The sequence below is a fragment of the Acipenser ruthenus genome, chromosome 6, assembly GCF_902713425.1.
Source record: "Acipenser ruthenus chromosome 6, fAciRut3.2 maternal haplotype, whole genome shotgun sequence".
NCBI classification, from domain to species: Eukaryota; Metazoa; Chordata; class Actinopteri; order Acipenseriformes; family Acipenseridae; genus Acipenser; species Acipenser ruthenus.
The window spans coordinates 69740328-69760271 of record NC_081194.1 but is presented as its reverse complement, the minus strand read 5'-3'; the positions used below and the strand labels follow the sequence as shown (position 1 = coordinate 69760271).

Below are 19944 nucleotides of genomic sequence, written 5' to 3'. Positions count from 1 at the left end.
TATGAATCTGCCACACTTGAATGCAGTCTACACCACATGCAAACCACAGCTGGGAATGTTTTTTGTAACAACTAATAACAATATAAACATTTTATTTCTGTTAGTAAGACCTCCTGGTTGGTGATTTCTTAAATTATGTTGTTCTTAAAAAATGATGTGAATTGTGAGAAGTTCAATTTTGTCCTTGTTTGAATATTATTTCATTCATGTTGTCAGTATTTGTGGGGCTGCACATTATCTGAACCAGGCCTCCTGTTATGTTCAACATGATGGCTCTCAGGAAGCTCACTTCACTGAAGGTCTTCCTGACACATCCCATAATAAACAAACTAAATCAGGTGATCTGGTGCTGGTACCTCGAGGAAGCGGGAGATGTCTCTCTTGTCGCTGACGCCCATCGCCACCACATTCTCGAAGAGCCAGAAGAAAGGCCTGTTGTCGCCCTCCTTGGGTCTCGCTTCGTGGAGAAGGCGGTAGAACTCGAAGAACAGACGGCCTGTCCCCTCTGAAGAACACAGGGAAGAACATTTTTAAAAATCAACAATGGAAATGGGGATGACTTCCTTATTCCTGAATAAACACTTTATTTCTGAATGGTTTCTTTGCACATCTTTTTTTTTCTAAAAGAAATGCAACACTGCTTATGATAAACAGAATTAACCAATACTGGGTATAATGTACATCTCCAAGTGTAACCGTTAGTCACTGGACTATTTTATTCTTCTCTTATGTATATAACCTTTGTGTAATTTTTAAACAAATGTGTTTAACTATATAGCCAAGGCTTGTAAGCTGTGATTTATTTTAGTAACAGCTGAGGAAAACTGATATCTGGTACATTATCCTGCAAACTATTTGGCTTCTGTATCTGTATACACATGAAACCTAAAGAGGTCATGCAACCTGCCAGTGGTCTAATATTAAGAAGTCAGTGGCTGAGCAGAGGATATTGGAAGCCAGAATCTCTTGGCTCACATTTTAAACCACCAAACAGTGCTATCACAATTCAGTTTTTATTTTACTGGGATGCAGTAGTTTGACGATTCACTCCATACCAAAGAGACCCTTCCTTGCAGGGTTGACGATGGAAAGGTCGTTGCATGGGCTTCCTCCAATAACCAAGTCAAAGGGGCCCCATTCATGTAGCTGTGGGAAGAACAACATCCGTTTTTGCAGGCTTAAATGGATCTGCAAGGCAACACACCACTGAGAAACCCATAATGTATTTTCCCATAATGTATTCTCCATATCAGCACGGTTGATGTCACCGGCTTTAAAAAAAAAAAATCATACTTGAGGCAACTTTTAAAATTCCATTCAGCTTCAAAGTCCATTCAAAATGGTGATATCACAATCGGCTGAGTACCTGAGAGCCAGTTAACGGTATTCTCTTCATCAACCTTTTCCCTCTTTTCAATTAAATAAAGGACTAAAGATAGGTAATGGCTAGAAAAGGAATATAGCTGGATTTGTAACTTGTATATTGATAATAAAGCAGTAAGTAATAGATGTATAAGGCTGCGAGCTCTGTGTATGGGTTATGTCAGCACTCGCAACCTTTCAGCCTCGGTCTGTTCACTTCTGCTCATGCAGATATTACCCACATACACAGACGTTCATCGTTATATAGCCTTATAATATTCCAATAAAAAAAAATATCCCCCATAACAATATATACAGTAAACATACTCTACAGCAGATACTCCTTTTGAAGGCATGTGAATTAATACAGTCCTTTCCAGGGTTTTATTTTCAAACAGGCAAGGGCTTAAGTAAGCTATTTCTTTTCAGTTGTTGGTAAACCATAACAATGTTTGTAACAGCTTGACAATTCGCATTCTTACTGCTTCAGGAGATTTCTGTCAAGAACACAGTAACACATAGAAGAATGCAGAACATTGTATTTACACACCTAGATAACAACTATGTACCACTTTAAACTCCCCTTGTACCTACCACTGCACTTAGCTGAAAGAGATACATATACAGCTGAATACTCACATGTCTGCGTGTGACATTTCTCACATCCCCGACATACATAATCCTGCCCTGGTGTCGGACGATCCCCACAGTGATTGAGTCCTCACACACCTCAGAGGCAATGTACCGCTCCACCTGAATCCCAAGGTCCTTTAGCACCAGCAGACCTGCAACACAAAAGCACAAATACAATGTGAAGGGTTACAGTACTAAACAGGGCATTTGTTATTGGACTGTTTATGTGATGGGAGGAATGTGCATGGCATGGGGCAATTGAGTCTGCTGGGATGGAGGGTGGGGTGGGGTTATTAAGTGGCGAGGATAAATCAAGTTAGTGGGTTGCTCACAGAAGCGTGCGTTCCCTTGGAAACAGGCAAGAGCTCATGTGCTTCACTCTTGCCTGTTGTTAAGCCATTAACCTTTTGACTGCCATGCAAATACGACATTTGTGTCCCTGTGTGGCGAAAGCCCTGCCGAGGCACGGCTGTGTGTGTGTGGGGAAGGAGTTAAAATCCTCTCTGTAAAAACATGTGGGAGCCGTGAATTGAATAAGTGATTAAATAATTAAGGCTCCAGCCACAGGTGTGTAAATAGGGTGATCACGGGTGTTAGATTAGTGTTCGAGTTGATGTTAGTGAAAGGTGAAGGTGAAAGTGTTTCGTGTCACGCTACCCTGTCACACCCTGCTATGCCACTGTCAAATTTGTACTTTCACACTGTTTCAGAAACAGCCCACACAGTCAAATCTAGATTGCCTATATATGTATATAATAAATTATATGATTTCTTAAAACGTGCTGTACATTTATAAGGATTACACTTAGTGTTTTAGTTTAGGTATAATCCTCAGATGAGCCATTGCAGTTACCCTGGCCATCTGTATTTTAAATCTGCCTCCAGCTCCATTTCACAAGATTTAAACTTCAGCGTGAGCGCTTAAAGAAACCCCACTATTTCTGTTGCAGGCTACACACTGTTGCAACATTTATATGTATAAATATTTTATGACAAAACAGTGCATTGACAGAAGAAACCTGGTCTGAGAACAGTGCTCGGGGTATTAAAAAATATATATATATATATTTGGGTCTGCTAGAAGTTATGTGTGCAATTACTTTGACGTGGTGCAGGGCTTTTTGTAATGACACAAGAAACAGCTCACCTGTCGCAATGCCATCAAACAACGACAAGACGCGAATAGGTTTCCTCTTCTCAGCTGGAACGGGAGGGTAAAGCTTTGGTGCTTCCTGAAAGATTGACAAAATAATTGTATGTTTTTAGAGAAATTTAAAGATAAAAACAGTACAGTTTCATTTAAGAACATAAGAAAGTTTACAAACGAGAGGAGGCCATTCAGCCCATCTTGCTCGTTTGGTTGTTAGTAGCTTATTGATCCCAGAATCTCATCAAGCAGCTTCTTGAAGGATCCCAGGGTGTCAGCTTCAACAACATTACTGGGGAGTTGGTTAAAGACCCTCACAATTCTCTGTGTAAAAAAGTGCCTCCTATTTTCTGTTCTGAATGCCCCTTTATCTAATCTCCATTTGTGACCCCTGGTCCTTGTTTCTTTTTTCAGGTCGAAAAAGTCCCCTGGGTCGACATTGTCTATACTTTTTAGGATTTTGAATGTTTGAATCAGATCGCCGCGTAGTCTTCTTTGTTCAAGACTGAATAGATTCAGCATACGACATGCCTTTTAAACCCGGGATAATTCTGGTTGCTCTTCTTTGCACTCTTTCTAGAGCAGCAATATCCTTTTTTGTAACGAGGTGACCAGAATTGAACAAAATATTCTAGGTGAGGTCTTACTAATGCATTGTAAAGTTTTAACATTACTTCCCTTGATTTAAATTCAACACTTCTCACAATATATCCGAGCATCTTGTTGGCCTTTTTTTATAGCTTCCCCACATTGTCTAGATGAAGACATTTCTGAGTCAACATAAACTCCTAGGTCTTTTTCAGAGTTCCCTTCTTCAATTTCAGTATTTCCCATATGATATTTATAATGCACATTTTTATTGCCTGCATGCAATACTTTACACTTTTCTCTATTAAATTTCATTTGCCATGTGTCTGCCCAGTTCTGAATGCTGTCTAGATCATTTTGAATGACCTTTGCTGCTGCAACAGTGTTTGCCACTCCTCCTATTTTTGTGTCGTCTGCAAATTTAACGAGTTTGCTTACTATACCAGAATCTAAATCATTAATGTAGATCAGGAATAGCAGAGGACCTAATACTGATCCCTGTGGTACACCACTGGTTACCTCGCTCCATTTTGAGGTTTCTCCTCTAATCAGTACTTTCTGTTTTTTAGATGTTAACCACTCCCTAATCCATGTGCATGCATTTCCTTGAATCCCTACTGCAGTGTACTATTCGTAAAACCGGATTCTGTACCATAACAACTTATTTGTGGTAGTCTGCAACTGTGCCCGAGACTCGTGGTGAAAAAAACAAACAACACCTTTTTCATTAAAGACAAGAGGTGACAAAAATACATCCCACTGTTATCTTCTTCTAGGGCTGTCTCAGATGACGATACAGAGGCAATCACCACAAAGTACCTCAGATACTCACAAAATCTTGGTCATGGTTATTGGCGAAGAAGTGCTGGAGCCGGTTGGGCCAGTCTTCCCTCCGCTTCAGCAGCCCGTAGATGCCCTTGTGGCCACACATGTAGCAGTTCCAGGGGTCCTCTTTGATAGCAGCCTGCGCCGCGCCTGGTCCGACAAGAAGATCCACGCACTCCACGCAGAAGCACCTACATCAAGAAACATGGGAGAAGTTATAGCTACATTAACATCCCAGACTAGAGATCACAGTGGTAGAAGGTGGAGACCAGGATATCATTTTAAGGGAAGTGATTTGAGATGGTTGCTGCATTAGGTAAAATTACTATTATAGTATACTCCAGTGCTGGGTTCACTTTACTCAATTCATGTGAAATAACTAGGCACAGTACAGAAAATTAAGATTTTGTAGCATATCTAAGTGACTGATTCTCTCATTAGCCACACCCTGGAGTCATGATAAAAAAAACACCTAATGGCTAATGGCTTATTGTACAGTGCTTAGCAATGGCTGTTGTTTTTTTTTGCTGTTGTGGTAGCAAGTGGCTCCTTAAATGCGATATCATCTTACCGACAGCAATTATTGTTTCCACACATGAGCACCTCTCGACCCCCACAGCAGATGGTGCAGTATGACTGGTAACCATCATCGTCATACTGATAGGCACATTCCAGGAAACAATTCTGAAAGACAACAGCCATACATAAGATTGAATAATTCTCACAATCTTTCCATAAAGGAGAGGCGCTGTAAAAGGGAGACTACTGCTTATTTTGTTGAGAAAAATAACGTCACAGTTGGTTTTGTAGGCCTTGCAAGTGTGACAGGATGACGTCCTTTATCTTCAACTCACAGAACTCATTTTCTTTCATGAAATCTGCCATCAGAGAGAACGTTTCAAAACTGCCATTCGCCACACGTAAACACCAGATATTAAGCTTTTGAATGAATGCTTCGATCTTGTCTTTCATAAAAAGAAGGTTTGTATCATGCTCCTGTAGACTTTTGTTGAGCTCACTAAGCCAATCAAACACATCCGCGAGATAAGCAAGCATTGTAAGCCACTGTGAATCATGAAGAAGCCCAGCATAAGGAAATCGTTGTTTCTCCAGAAAAAACACTGCTTCTCTTCTCAGCTAAAAGAATCGTGTCAAAACCTTCCCATGGGAAAGCCCTCGTACTTCAGTATCAAACAGCAATTGCGGATGTTCAGAACCCAATTCTTTGCAAAGCACAGAAACAAACGTGTGTTAATTGTTCGACCTTTGATGAAGTACACCACTATTATAGCCTCATCAACCTTCTGATGATCAGCAGGAATATTCTAAGCAGCTAAAGCCTCATGATGTATTGAACAATTAGTCCAAGCAGCATTGCGTGCAACTTGCTGAATTCGAGTCACCAGACCATTGTTCTTTCCTGTCATAGCTCTGGCACCATCAGTACATACACCAATACACCAATCCCAGTCCAGCCCAGCATCTTTAACTGCCTCAGAGAAAGTGTCATGAATGCTTTCCACAGTAGCTCGACCTGAACGTGGACGCAAATGTATCTTACAAACGCTAAGTGCTGTGCAGCACCTGACACATCAGTCGATTCATCGAGTTGGGCAGTAAAAAAGTTACACTTTTTCACTTTCATGTAAAGCTGTTCATGAATGTCAGCAGCCATTTCATGAATGCGCCGTGCAACTGAGTCATTTGAAAGAGGTATAACTTTTAATTTACTTGCGGAATCAGGTCCCTGCATAATGGTTGCCATGCCAGCAGCACATGATTCAGCAATTGTGTGGGGCCTACCGCTTTTTGCTATCCTTAAAGCCACCATGTAGCCACCGTGGAGAGCTTTAGTTATTCACACTGCTTGCTTGAAAAATTACATCCTGTTGTTTTTTAGATTCGCTTACTTCCTCTGGAAAAAATCAATTGGTTTGTCCTTCAGGGAAGGATGCTTGGTTTCTAAATGACGGCACATTTTTGAAGGCTTCATACTTTCATGAGCACGTATTTCACAATAAAGAACACACTGTGGAGCGAGTCAGTCGCGGATCCATCAATATATTTTTCGTCATATTTCTGACTTTTCGCTTTTGAAACATGACTTCCATGCTCACGTTCCTCACTGCCCGTCTTAGAAGCAGGCTTTTTCAAAAAACGATCCAGATTATTACACAATGTAATTCGCTAATACTGAAACACAAAAAAGCTTGTCTTTATAAAATGGTCTCTTAGGCCCTGTCCACACTATGCCGTTAAACTGTATTAGTTGCCTTTAAACCGGCTTAAAAGTGCTCAGGACTACATCAGGTAGTGCGGTTTGTCAGAAGTGTGGATGCTGTAATACCGAACTACAGTTTTTGTGTATCCTCCAGTATCCTAAATACTCAGTACAGGCACCTGAAGGACTTGCTATCAGTGTACACTCCGCCCTAGTGATCGGGGATGAACAATTCACAGAATTTGTCAGCTATGTTTGATATAAAATTAAGGGGACCAGAATTAGGCCCAGGAAAGATATGAAGGTAAAAACAAAGATTGTTTTGTAATTAACAGCTTTTTTTCTGAGTTTAATAACACAATCAGCTCAGTTTGTTTAAAAGGGACGTCACCTTATTAAAAATAAAACCCCAAAACTTCAAGCCCTATTTGTATGTGTGTTCGCATTTACTTTTTCCAAAATACTTGTTTTATTTCTGTTTAGCAATATGGACCTCTATTAATATGGAGCATAACACTTTTACGATAAAATACACTGCATGGTGGGATACTATCATATTAATTTCTACTGTCCATTGCACTGCTAGGGTTAGGGTTAGGGTTATGGTTCTGGTTCTCGAGATCGGTTATGTAGTTTTCATATGAGAGTAACTTCTTTGCTTCATTGATTTACTGACATCCCCAACTTTGAGAGCACCTGCCTCAACACATCAAAAGTGCAGAGTGCTTGTCGCACAGTATACAAATATAAAAGCCGATAGACAGATTTTTTGCCATCTTCCAAAAGATTTCCTTTTTTTTAAATTCATAAATACTGAAAAGCAAATAAATAAATACCTAAAAGCTGAAGTCCTACTCATCAGTCGTCCTTCAGATGAGATGTACAACGTCCTATTGTGACTTTGCAGCAGTTGTTGATGCTTAGTTCACCTCCTAGACTTTGTAAGGTGGAGCGAACCTTCATCAACACAGCCAGTATATGTACTTACTTGACCAGCAGTCTATAACTCAAAAAAGATAAGCCAAGCATAATAATTCCCACCATTCAGGGTACCAAGTGGCTCATGTACTTATCCAGTAAGCGTTTTGGTTTTCACCCTTACACACAATTAGCTACTGTAATTCACAGCTGATTGCCTGGGTTTAAATCCAGCTCAGATGAGTTTTGGGGTCTCAACTTAGCTACCGTTGGACACATAACCAGCACACAGTTTAAGACAGTTAGCAGCCTGTGCTTGAGAGAGACAAGTAGGAGGCCACTCTGTAAACCTGCGATTCTGTATACATATCATAAGTAAAGTCTGAGTTTAAAAACAGCTATATGAGGTTAAGAAATAACATCTCTGTGTTCTATTTCAGAACATGAAACGGGTCTTATTTGCACATTAAAAGTGTTAGAGTGGTGGTAAATATAACACATTTCTACTAATTCCCTAAAGGCACCACAAGAGCTCAGCATTTCCTCATTATTAAAACAGACAAAGGCAATCCCTGCTAAACTAAACCGATTATACTTTTAAATCCTGAGAAGAAATAAAACAGTTATTTTTCTGTTGTCAGTTATTTTCCTGCAACTTTCTGCTCAAACCATGACCAGAAATAGAAAATAAAATGCAAATCAAATTTGCATCTGCTGTTAAACTCCAAAAAAAACCCCAATAATAATAATAATAATAATAATACTAAAAACATAATAAAAAGTACCGTATTTAAAAAAAGTTAATACTGCAAATTCTAACATTGGAACGCTTACAATATATATTTAAACATAATCCTATTTTGTTAATAAATTAATAAATTACCCTTTTCACAAGGAACCTTTCAGCTTCATTTGATTTCTTGCCATGCACAATTTTCATTAAAATATATTCAACTATTATATTTCTAGTTGGAATACGTTATATTTCTGCCACATTGCTGACAGTACCCATCTGATATTCCTAATTACTGAATACTGCTAATAACTGTACAAACTGTCTTGTATCTGGGGTTCAATATGATAGTCACTAAGGTACAGAAGAATATTGCCCTCTGGTGGTCTAATCCCCAGTCACCAATTGTATTTTTTGTGCTCACTGCTTTCTTCCTACCTTACAGTTTTGGCACATGCCTCCCATGAAGAGGGGATGTCCAATGGAAACATTCAGACTTCCACAGGAAATGCAGATATCTGCAACAAAGAAAAAAACGTCAGTAAAATAATAAATGCTGTAGTATACAATAAGTTAGTATAGCATAGTAGTATACTGTACCCAGTTATGTTTTTGCCACTGCTGTAGCATTTTATACTACAGAACATTATTATTATTATTATTATTATTATTATTAATTTCTTAGCAGACGCCCTTATCCAGGGCAACTTACAGTTATGCCACTAGCAGTCCTCACTACAGCATCTAAACTGTACTAAAGTGAAATAATAGCTATCTGACATCATCAAACAAATGACCTTTTCTAAACAAAAGAAAATGCTGTTTTACAATAAACTCTTTTCAAGAGCAGACATGGAAAACAAATAAAGAAGGTCATACAATACTAAACAGGTACGAACACCCTTAAACTAACCGTATCAGAGCTTCAGAGTTCATTTTGCTATTTCTTAGTGGTGTACATGGTAGGTGTACTGATAGGAGTACTGCATACAAAACATACCCTGATAACCCTAGAGTTTAAAATACGTTGTTTTGCCAGAGACAGGTCACCAAACAGGGAGCTCGGGTCAGTGAGGGCTGCCCTGTCCGTCTGGTCTTTGACCGGGGCTGGCTCACATTTATTTCATTTTCCTTAGGATTTGGAATATTTCCTGGTATGTAAAACCTCTCAAAATGTGAGTTGTTGGATCGCATACACACATTCAATTATTTAGTAAAGAGGATAACTTAAGAGGATAACTTATTTCGTCATACAATTCACAAATATATCTTTTTTAAATTAAAATAAATAAAACCTATTCTAACCTGCATTAATTGTTAGTCTTCTCTGCATTGTGGTCTTAACTGTATCCCTCACAAGCTGCATATTTATTGTGTGTTCAATAGCTTTCCTGCAATAGCGTTGGTTGTTTGAAAAGACCTGCATTAAAAGATGTTTGTTTGGATCGCCAAGGCAAACAATCCTTTGCCCCGTCTTCAAAATCACTTACGTGAAAATGATAGCGGCCATTCCTAAATTTTTGTCCAACACCTGATGGTAGTGCAGCTATAAAAACTCAGGGCAAAACATGGGTCCAAAATCACTTCACAGATCAATGTCTGTTTCTGCCCACCTAGCACCCCATAGTCAGGCGCCAATGACATTTGCCTTAGCATTAGTGCCTTGCCCCAACACTTTTTCAGATAATCCCCACTGATAAACTACACACTTTCAAGGTACTCACTGTTTGAAACCTCTGGCCAACATACTTTTTGGATACATTTTATGGCTGCTTGGTGCAGCTCCTCCAATCGTGTGAAACACTTACCCTTCTTTCACGCTTAAAGAAGATCAGTCAGTTAAAGGGGAAGCCTCAAAGTGCTATATAAATTCTACTATTCAAGACCACTTGCACCTATACTAACGATGAGCTGAAGAGGACACAGCTAGATATAAAAGACATGTCTGATTTCATTTAGTAATTTTGCTTTATCAAGATACAGGAGGACATTTTTAGAAGTTGGCTGGGCAGCTAATGAAGTTTCCCCTTTAATAACAACAGTATTACTAGGTACTATTGAGCCAATTCCAATACAGGCTTCCTTTGCCTGTCACGATACTGCAGCTAAAACAGAATGAGAAAACAGTGAGTATCCTGCAACTAGATGAAAAACTACCTTGTATATTACCTGCTTTTAAACAATAAAAAGCGATAAATAATTGTTCCTGTTTAAATTGCACATAGTTTCTCACAATTTTTGTTTCAAAGTATTGTGTCATACCTTACGGATGGCCCTAATACTCTTGTAGTATGAACTATTTCACATTCTGAACATTATAATGATTTTGACTGCTTACAATAACTATAAGTACTGACCACATCTAGTGTACTCGATTCAGGTAGAGAACTTTTATCTATGTGCCCCCTTAATTGTGTGACAAGTGGAACCTCTCTGTCATTCAGTTTCACTGGGATTACAAAACCTGTTTTAATGAGATAAAACAATATGATAAAATAACAACTTCATAAAGAGTCCATTGACAGCTGCAACGTCAGCCTGCCGTAGGGCTGAATGACAGATTCTGTTAAAGTCAAACTCAGAGCAGAAGCGGCACTTATCTGACTATATATAAACTAAAAACCAGTTCCTTAGAACAAAGGAAAGACCAAACATGACAATGCTCAACTCCCGGTTAGGTTTAAACTAGTATTAGAGAACAGTCACACCGAGCTGGCACCCCCACCTCTCTTCACATAGTGCATTACAGCAACATTAGACACTGAGGAGATTAGCTGGTACTGTAACTTTAATAAGTATGCACATTTGAAGAAGATACAAATTATTGTTATCAGAAAATAAGTACATTATAAGGGAGTTTAACAAATCTATTTAACCAACCACCCACCTTCGATGTTCCTGCATTTCTGCCTTACTTCATAAACAAGTCTCTCTAAAAGAAGGAAAAAACAGGTTAGTTATGTGTCTGCAGACATAGGCTCAGTTAGGCATGTCTATAAAGTACAGCACAAGGTATGGGGATAGTAGGCAAAGTAAGTGTTAAAAAAGACCCATACAGTAGTTGGGCCTATAGTTTTTAACCTAAAGGGTAGCATAAAATACAGATTTGATAATGTTTCTAAGCCACACCACAATAAATAAATATATAGCTTCTCCCATTTACACATCTGTGGTCACCTGTTTTAACAGCACATTTTGATTAATTGATCCATGCAGAAGAAAAGCCTCTGCATTATTTGAAAGAAGAATGCAGTGACACACCTCACATTCACAAAACTCCTGTTAGACACGAACTTGAGATAACTTTACTATTTAAGGAAAATAAAAGAACCATTAGGTACAGCCTTCTGAATAACATCCTTTGATAATAACCCAGGGCATATTCTCTAAACTTCCTTGCACTAGAATTCGAATCACTGTACCTCGGGTTCCCTCATCTATGATCTCCTTGATCTTGGGTTTCTCTGTGCTTTTTCTTGGTTTTTTAGCTGGTGGAGGGGGTGTATAGGCCGCTGCTTCAGGCTCCACCCACATATCAGTGTAAACTTCTTTGTAGGGATTGCGCTCGTCTGGAGATGACAAATTCAAACACATCAACATTACAATATATCGGTCAGAACCCTTCAGCAGCTAGACTGCTGACTTGCACAACTGTGTTTATTGCCATTGTCAGCTGCAGGGGAAATACTGCAGTAAAGGTCTGGCTGAGGAAGCTAGGCCTTGAACCTCAACACACCACGTCACCAGCATGTGATATGCTAACCACTCCCAGGTGGGTTTAAGATTTTTATCATGCTGTATTCATTAGATGGCATAATGATAAAAAAAAAACCTAACAGTAAAACATTTGTATGGTATACATTATGTAACCGATGGTGGGGCATTCGCTGTGAGAGTGGGAGTGATGGAACGGGCATTGGCACCCTCAACCGAAAACAATCTAACAGTCACTTGTCTAAGACCATGCTTACTACCCTGACAAGTTCCTTAAAACCCAAGCTATCCAGTGGGAGTACTGTGCTTTTTGTTTTGTGATCACTCTCAAGATGACAGTTTCAAAACCGCTGACCCACTGGAGTGAAAAACTGGATTCAAAATGGACATTATAGATATGTGTAAGGACAACGATAAATATCTGTAGGCTACTTTAACTGCTTCTGTGAGCAGGTCAGTCTATTTTTAAGAAAAGTCGTTTAATTTGCTGTGTATAGAAGACCCGAAATGAGTTTTGCTGGTCTGCTTACTTGGTTGCTGCTTTCTAATCAGTACAGTTATTGAATTCAAGAGTCATAGTGAAATATGTGTTAACAGGCTACTTATAATAATAAACCAGAATATTGGTCACTCTTATATGCTGCAGGTAGCTGGTCCGGTAAACAAGTCTGCATGGTAGATCAGTTTAATCAGCCAGATTGTTCTTGCAGTGTAATTTAATGTACTAAAATGAAGTTTGAAAAAAAGGAGAACTAGGTTTACATTGTGTGGCAGTGTTTGAGAGCTTATGTATGCAGCGGAGAGTAGTGCCTGCCACTGGATTTGAGTATGGAGTACTGCAGTACTAAATTCTTGATGCCCCAGTCAGGGCTGACGCAAGGATTTTTGCCGCCCTAGGCAAACAAAATTTTGCTGCTCTCCCTTTTCACTCTTTATAAACAAATTATTGTACACCAGGTTATGTTTTTTTTTTGTTTTTTTACATCGTCACAAAACTATATACAACTATATAAATAAAACCATCACTCTGGTTACAAATGGCAGTGACATCTACTGTCAGCTCTACAATGACAATATTTATGATCAATGGATTCTACCACCGTGCATGAGCTTAGAGTTATAAATAACAATTCATACAGGTTACTTCAAACACATCATATTTTCATTGTACCTTATTTGCACAGTACCATATTGTGTTCTTTAACTACTATAAAACTGATATCTAATGTGTAGGTTAGTGATCATATATTCGTGCACAGCAAATCCTCCAGTACTTTTTCCTATAGGCAGATCGTTGACTTATAAAAATGCTTAAAATGCTTGTTGTGTCAAGGCAATAATAAGCCGTGCGGAAATCAAATATTTATTTATGCGCCTTCAAGCAGTGTTGCCAATTTAGCAAATTTCTCGCTAAGTCTACTGACTTTAAGGGCTGACTTGACGAGATTTGTTGTCAAAAGCAACTAGCAACAAATCTAGTGATTTCAGAGATATAAAATCGGTAAAACGTTTTGATTATCCTGTATTAGCAACGTCCTTTTATAAGAATCATTGTCAGGGTAATGAAATGAAATCCAATAATGCCCCGCCCCATTTGAATACGCAAGGAACTTCAATGCGTCCTCTGCTTAGCAACAGGCTCAACAACCACAAGCCTGTTCCCAGGGGAGACCAGATTTCACGTGACACCGCATCAGCATGATCACCCCACCCCAACCCCCAGTGTTCCCGTACTTCCAGATTTAGGACTACACCACTTCTCATTATATGGCCCCCCACTGGAGATTTGTCAAATTTCCAGTGGGGGGCCGGGGGGTGAATAAAATAGACAAACAACAAAACATCATGGCAAGCCTTGATACATCTGTAGTACACAATTTAAACAGTTAAGAGAATCACGAAGTTACTTATTTATTATACCGAATCAACTGCTAAAAAATCTTTAGGAATCACACATTTGCCAAATCTGCCATCATCGGGACGCTGATCATATATATTATCATATAATAGACGTATCCCCCAACTCAATACCACACGACCATCATGACCATAAGAATGAACATAATGAAGCGTTCTTACCTTTGTATAAGTTAGTGATCAATAGATGTGTCAGCCACACAAAGAGCACGAGCACAGCGTGTGGTTTTCACTAACTACTGTGCAGAATAAATACATTTTTTTCAATGGGTAAATATCGGGACTTTCTTCCTATGCATTGGGGAAGCGGGACATTTGCTAGGAAATCCCACCCCTAAGCAATACCAAAATGTAACTAATTCAAATGTAACTATAAGCTCACTTATATGATTAAGTCACTATTGAATCCATAGGTAAAGACCAGTTCAGGAAACAATCCACCATTCCTAATAAACACCCTGTAAACTGTGTTTTTCTGTACCTTCTGGTGGCTCCAGACCCTTTGGACCCGAGGGCTGGAATCCCCCCATAGCCCACTCGATCATCTGCTTGTTCTGAAAGTCCACTGTTTTGGACGTGTCAGTCTCGTCATTGTCAGGGCATGCTGGGAAGATTTTACCTGCTCTGCTGCTTGCCACCTATGAAGAAACAGATGGATGTTCATTATACGTATTCCATGATGGATGTTCATTATACGTGTTCCATGATGGATGTTCATTATACGTGTTCCATGATGGATGTTCATTATACGTGTTCCTTGATGGATGTTCATTATACGTGTTCCACGATGGATGTTCATTATACGTGTTCCATGATGGCGCACATTATATTATACTGAATGGTGCAGGAATTCACAAACTCTTTTTAACAGTTTTGTACCCCATGCCCCGTAACTAAGTGAGGCTGATACCCCCTCTATTACTGATGCGGAGGCAAAAAGTGATAAGTCTGATCTCTTTCCTAAGCAAAGTGAGACAGACACTTTTTGTAGTAAACCATGCAGCTGAACCTAAGAATGCTAAATATGTAAAAGGTACAATTCCATTTGTGGGATATAAAAAACAGGCCATATTAGGAATTGTAGGCACATCATAATGTAATGTTAAGCATCTTCTGGTCACTACCTTAAAATGAATACCAGTTAGGGAACCAGAGATTGCTATGCTGCAGAGGACTGTGATCTGAAACATTTGTCTACTGATATAGTTTCTAACACATTTTTACTGTATAATTTATGATTGGGTGGTTTTGAAGTTCTGGATGGACACCCAATGGACATAACCCAAACACTGAATGTAGAAAAGTGAGCAGGCTACATCAAGGCATTCACTTCAAAACCACTCCATCTTTAATTATGATCTGACGCGATGATATATTTATATAGTTATTAAAACATTTTTTCATATAGTCATTATACCATCTAATGGCACAAATGTTGGTCTGCTTGACATATAATTGATTAAAAGATTTACCTTCATCAAGTATATTAAAAAAATAGGCCTGTTTTGCACTACAATCCTTACGTCCTTAGTGCCTTCAATCAAGTATTTTTAATGCACATTAAACGAATCACGATTTATCATAATAACAGAGGGTCTGATCTACTGCAGTGTCCTTGTCCGTTTCACCTTATAGCACTATCCTTCTTTCTAGACTGATAATTACTGCTCTAAATCCTTTTCATGAAACGTTGTGGCTTCCTGTTTCTTTGGGAATACAGTACTTTGAAATACCTGCTTTATGTTTTCTGCAGGGAAAGAACACAGACTTGAACGTGCTGAGCAATGCACTGGCGGGTCCAGATACAAGGATAGGGAGTGCCTGCATTTTTATACATATTCAGGACGTCAGCGCTATCATCACACCACAATACTTTCTGAAAAGTCTCCTCCTCTTACACTGCAACCTTGACTCTCCTTCTAGGAGTCTAAATTCAGATACCCCCTTGTCAAACATTTAAAAAACTGTTGTTCATATAACAGCGTTTCAGTCCTGCCTGCTGTTTTAAAAATGTAATACAATATCTAGAATGGATAAATATGCCACTTCTAGCATATTACTTTAATGGTTGTGGAGAAAGCTTACTTTTATTTTTTTTTGTGATTGAAAGTTTTCTTAAATTGTATGGGTCTTTTTATTTGGCACGCTGTCAAGGGATGAAATGAGCTTATGACAGAGCTGACTGTCAATATCAGCCCTGTGTAAAACAATGGATTCTGATTCTTGTGCAGCTTTTGCACTGCGAGGTACAAGCATATGCATTAAAATTAACTGACAATTGGGAGTTCTCTAAAGGCAGGGGAGTTGAAGAATATTAAACCATGAATATCATGACATCCTGGGTAGGCCTATGTGAAGTGGCATATTTTCATTACCTATCAGCAAGGCACGGGAGTTGGTCTTCTGTTACTAACCTGCCATCAATGCATTTCTAATACATTGTAAAGTGACACACAACCCACCTGGAGGACCTCGTAAATTGCTTTCTTGTACATGGGCTGTTTACTATAGGTTGGCTGGTGAAAGGCATTCGAAAATGAACTCAAAGGCATCAGCTTCTCCACACAGACCTGGAAGAAAAAGACATGTTCAATGAATTAATTATTAGAACAGGTTCCACTTGGGTAACAGTCAGTGGTATTTTAATCCAAATAAATATCGCTCTACATTTGCTTTGTTAGAAATGTCCTCAATGTTTCTCAATGAATTTGGTAGAAAGTTGTAGTATCATGTCACACATTATGTAAAGTCTGGAGGAATGCAGTCAGAAAAACATCTTTAATACAATAAGTTATCCAGATGACCCAGTAATGACGGTCTGTTGATTACGTTTTGATAGGTATGACTGAAGACAGCTACTGGTCTAGGATGTTGCAGTGATACTAAAAGAAAGTTATACAATTCTATGCCAGCATTTCATTTTAGTATTACTACAGGTTTATTTAACATGGAAAAACACCTGTCTAAATATGTTGCAACACAAGCTATCTTTCTATTTAGTATTACAACTCTGGTGGGGGAGGGAAGCACAAGGAAGTTTAACAGTGAGTGAGTCAGGATTCAACTCTTGGATCTGGGATCTCCTGGCTTACAGACCCTCCCGCTAATCATCAGAACACACTGCCTTTAAAATCCCTGAGACAAGAATTTAAATTATCTGAAGAAGGGCAGATTTGAACGTCCGCTCTATAAAATGTCCTGCAGTGTGCCAGGAAATGTGGGTGGAAGAGCTTATTACAGAGAGGGCAATGAGGGTTCAAGGGCAGCAGACGCATACTTTATCAGGCACTGTGCCACCACATTTCCAAAAATAATGGGATGAAAACCCATCCTGCCAACTGCCAACACAAACAGGGACTTAGCCTAAAATCAACTTGTTATCACACCGGGCTGCCGACTGCGTTTGGATGTTTTAAGGTCATGTCAATGTGATCTGGCTGTTTCACTCACTGAGCTGAGGTTTTCAGCACTGATGGCCTCCTGCTAGGTTATATAACACAATGTTTTTTAGCAGACTTTCTAGTCTCATTGTGTAATAGCCGACTAAAGCTCTTAAAATAAATGTAAAGTGCATAAAAATGTATCCAGTACAGTCTGTTTACAATTTTACATTTCTTTAAGCACATACCACTGAAAATTTGCCGTCACCAAACCACATGACCCATCTGGTTCCTTCGGCAGCTCTGCTCCTCCCGGTCATCCACCAGGAGACGATGCGTCCGGGCCACCAGGAGAATCCACGCAGCTTCCCCCAAATCAGCTCCCCGATTCCGAAGCCACGGTCGTCCTGCAAGAACCATCCGAAACACACCCTCAGCAAAAGAAACAAGATCATAGGTCTCAATGGCATTACTCGAGAGACGGAAAAAATCAATTAGCAAATTCCATTTAAAAAACTATTCAAAAACAAACAAACAAACAAACAAACAATAATGGCACTCCAGGTTTCTCTATAACATAATTTACTGCAAATGACACCCCTTACAATGTATAATTGTAGCAGGGGTACACAGCTTGAATATTAAGACCTATATTGGCTGCTTGGGCTTTTTTATAAAATATTTTCACTTTAAAATAAACCATTTTGTTTTATTTCGTAGCCTTTGTTTCTACAGCACCTTCATAGAAACGAGGACATCAAGGCACTGCACTGGTATAGCAACTAAAATAAGTTATTTATAGTAAGATGGGACAAACACGATGCCCCAATCTGAACCTAAAGTCCTGACAGTAACACTGACAATAAGCCACGGTGAACAAATATGCTTAAACTGAGCCTGGACTTGAATTCCAAACAAAAGGACCTTAAGTCATGAATCAAATCAATAAATCACGGTTGTCTTGGCCAATGTCTAAAAGGAAAATAAATCAAACTGAACAAAAAAGTACATATGTTACAGTAGATATGGCAACTTAAAGATCAAGTATCATAGTTTAACCTTCATAATGTTGTGCTCTTTTTCACTTTGTGACAGGGTACTCGTGTCACTTGTGTGGTTAACCGCTGCTAGGCAATACAGAGAGACATGGGGCGTAAAGTTGAAACGCCGCTCAGGATTTATTAACACAAAATAAAGTAAATAAACAGGTGATGTGACACTACCAGCGATGGTAATGCACAGAGGACACATACAGTAAACTGAACAAAAGGCAAAATAAAACACAGTACAAAAACTACAAATAAAAGGTGCCACACAGGGCAAGAGCTAGCCTTATAAACAAGGTGTCCTGCTCCAGGAACCTGCTCCACTACATAACCCTTGCTATACATTACTTGGGATCACTATCCCCTAAACTAACCAACTTATGAGCTGGTATACGGCCTGGGTTGGGCATTGCCTTCACAAGCACCGCTTGCAGTTTCAGGGTTGCATAGCTGTTGTTCCTGCAGAGTGGACGCTCTCTCTTCTTGTGTGCGCACTGCCTCCCTCTGAGGCATGGCGTTGCAGTCGCCCCAAGAGATCTCAACCAGATGTTTTTACTTGAAAAACACTGACTTGATTAGTTCGCTGTGCCTGCAACTAAAGACTACAGGAAATCAAGATGTATGCTAATTCCAGGATTGCAGTCAAAGATGTAACTCAGGGGTAGTCAATTATTTTATGTGAAGGTCCAAAATTATTTTCACACTGACTCCTATACCCCTATCCGCAAACAAAACGCATAGCTACACAAACACAGTTATCACACTGTTTTATTAGCCATAGAGAAGGAAGGACAAGGTCGATGCTTTTCACAGCAGCCAACGCACACATCAAGCTTCACTTCATTATAGCTTTCCTAATAGTACTGTTGTACATGTTGCTTCATTCACAGCACTTTCAGTGTATCTACAATACTACTTACTATCACACTGACCCCTACTGCACCCTCTCGTACCACACTCTCATAAGAAGTACAGTGTGTGAGAAAGTGTAGTCCGGGGGGGACAACGACGACAGGACTACACCTCCCAGAAGGTCACAGGCTGAAAAGCCTTAATTTGACTATTATTTGTTAATTGTTATTGCCAACTGGAGACTGCTGAGTAAAAGGAGACAGAAAGGGATACTGTCCGAGCAGTCATTTGTAAGTACTGTGCTGTGCTTGTTTTGTAAAAACTGTATGTTTATTATTTGTCAGGTAAACGGCTTAATTGTCCTGCGAGTTAATCAGGGAACCAACAAATGTTTAGTTAGTGCCCCGAAGGAGCTAGGTGTTTGTTTTCGTTTTTTTTTTTTAAAATTTCGTAATAAAATTAAAGTGTGCTTCAGCGCTTTTCTTTCAAATCTGTGTGTTGGGTCATGTATATAGAAGGGAAAAGAACCAGAGTGAGCCTGTGTGTCGAGCCTCCATGTTGCAATTGTTTGAAAAAAACAAACAAATGTTTTCACCTTAGCCCCACCC

At 39.3% G+C, this 19944-nt stretch overlaps 1 protein-coding gene across 6 annotated transcripts in view; it reads right to left on the bottom strand.

The window, feature by feature from the left end:
• Window positions 1-19944, bottom strand: part of LOC117411349 (DNA (cytosine-5)-methyltransferase 3A-like) — a 228168-nt gene that overhangs the window by 5774 nt on the left and 202450 nt on the right. For all 6 annotated transcript variants that reach the window (XM_059025742.1, XM_059025744.1, XM_059025743.1 and 3 more), the window contains 12 exons: window positions 17687-17845; window positions 16521-16628; window positions 14540-14696; window positions 11850-11996; window positions 11315-11359; window positions 8866-8945; window positions 5127-5239; window positions 4563-4746; window positions 3143-3227; window positions 2002-2147; window positions 1056-1146; window positions 357-505 (listed from right to left, as the gene is read on the bottom strand). In XM_059025742.1, the coding sequence (XP_058881725.1) occupies window positions 357-505; window positions 1056-1146; window positions 2002-2147; window positions 3143-3227; window positions 4563-4746; window positions 5127-5239; window positions 8866-8945; window positions 11315-11359; window positions 11850-11996; window positions 14540-14696; window positions 16521-16628; window positions 17687-17845 (1464 nt within the window). The remainder of the gene's footprint in view (window positions 1-356; window positions 506-1055; window positions 1147-2001; window positions 2148-3142; window positions 3228-4562; window positions 4747-5126; window positions 5240-8865; window positions 8946-11314; window positions 11360-11849; window positions 11997-14539; window positions 14697-16520; window positions 16629-17686; window positions 17846-19944) is intronic.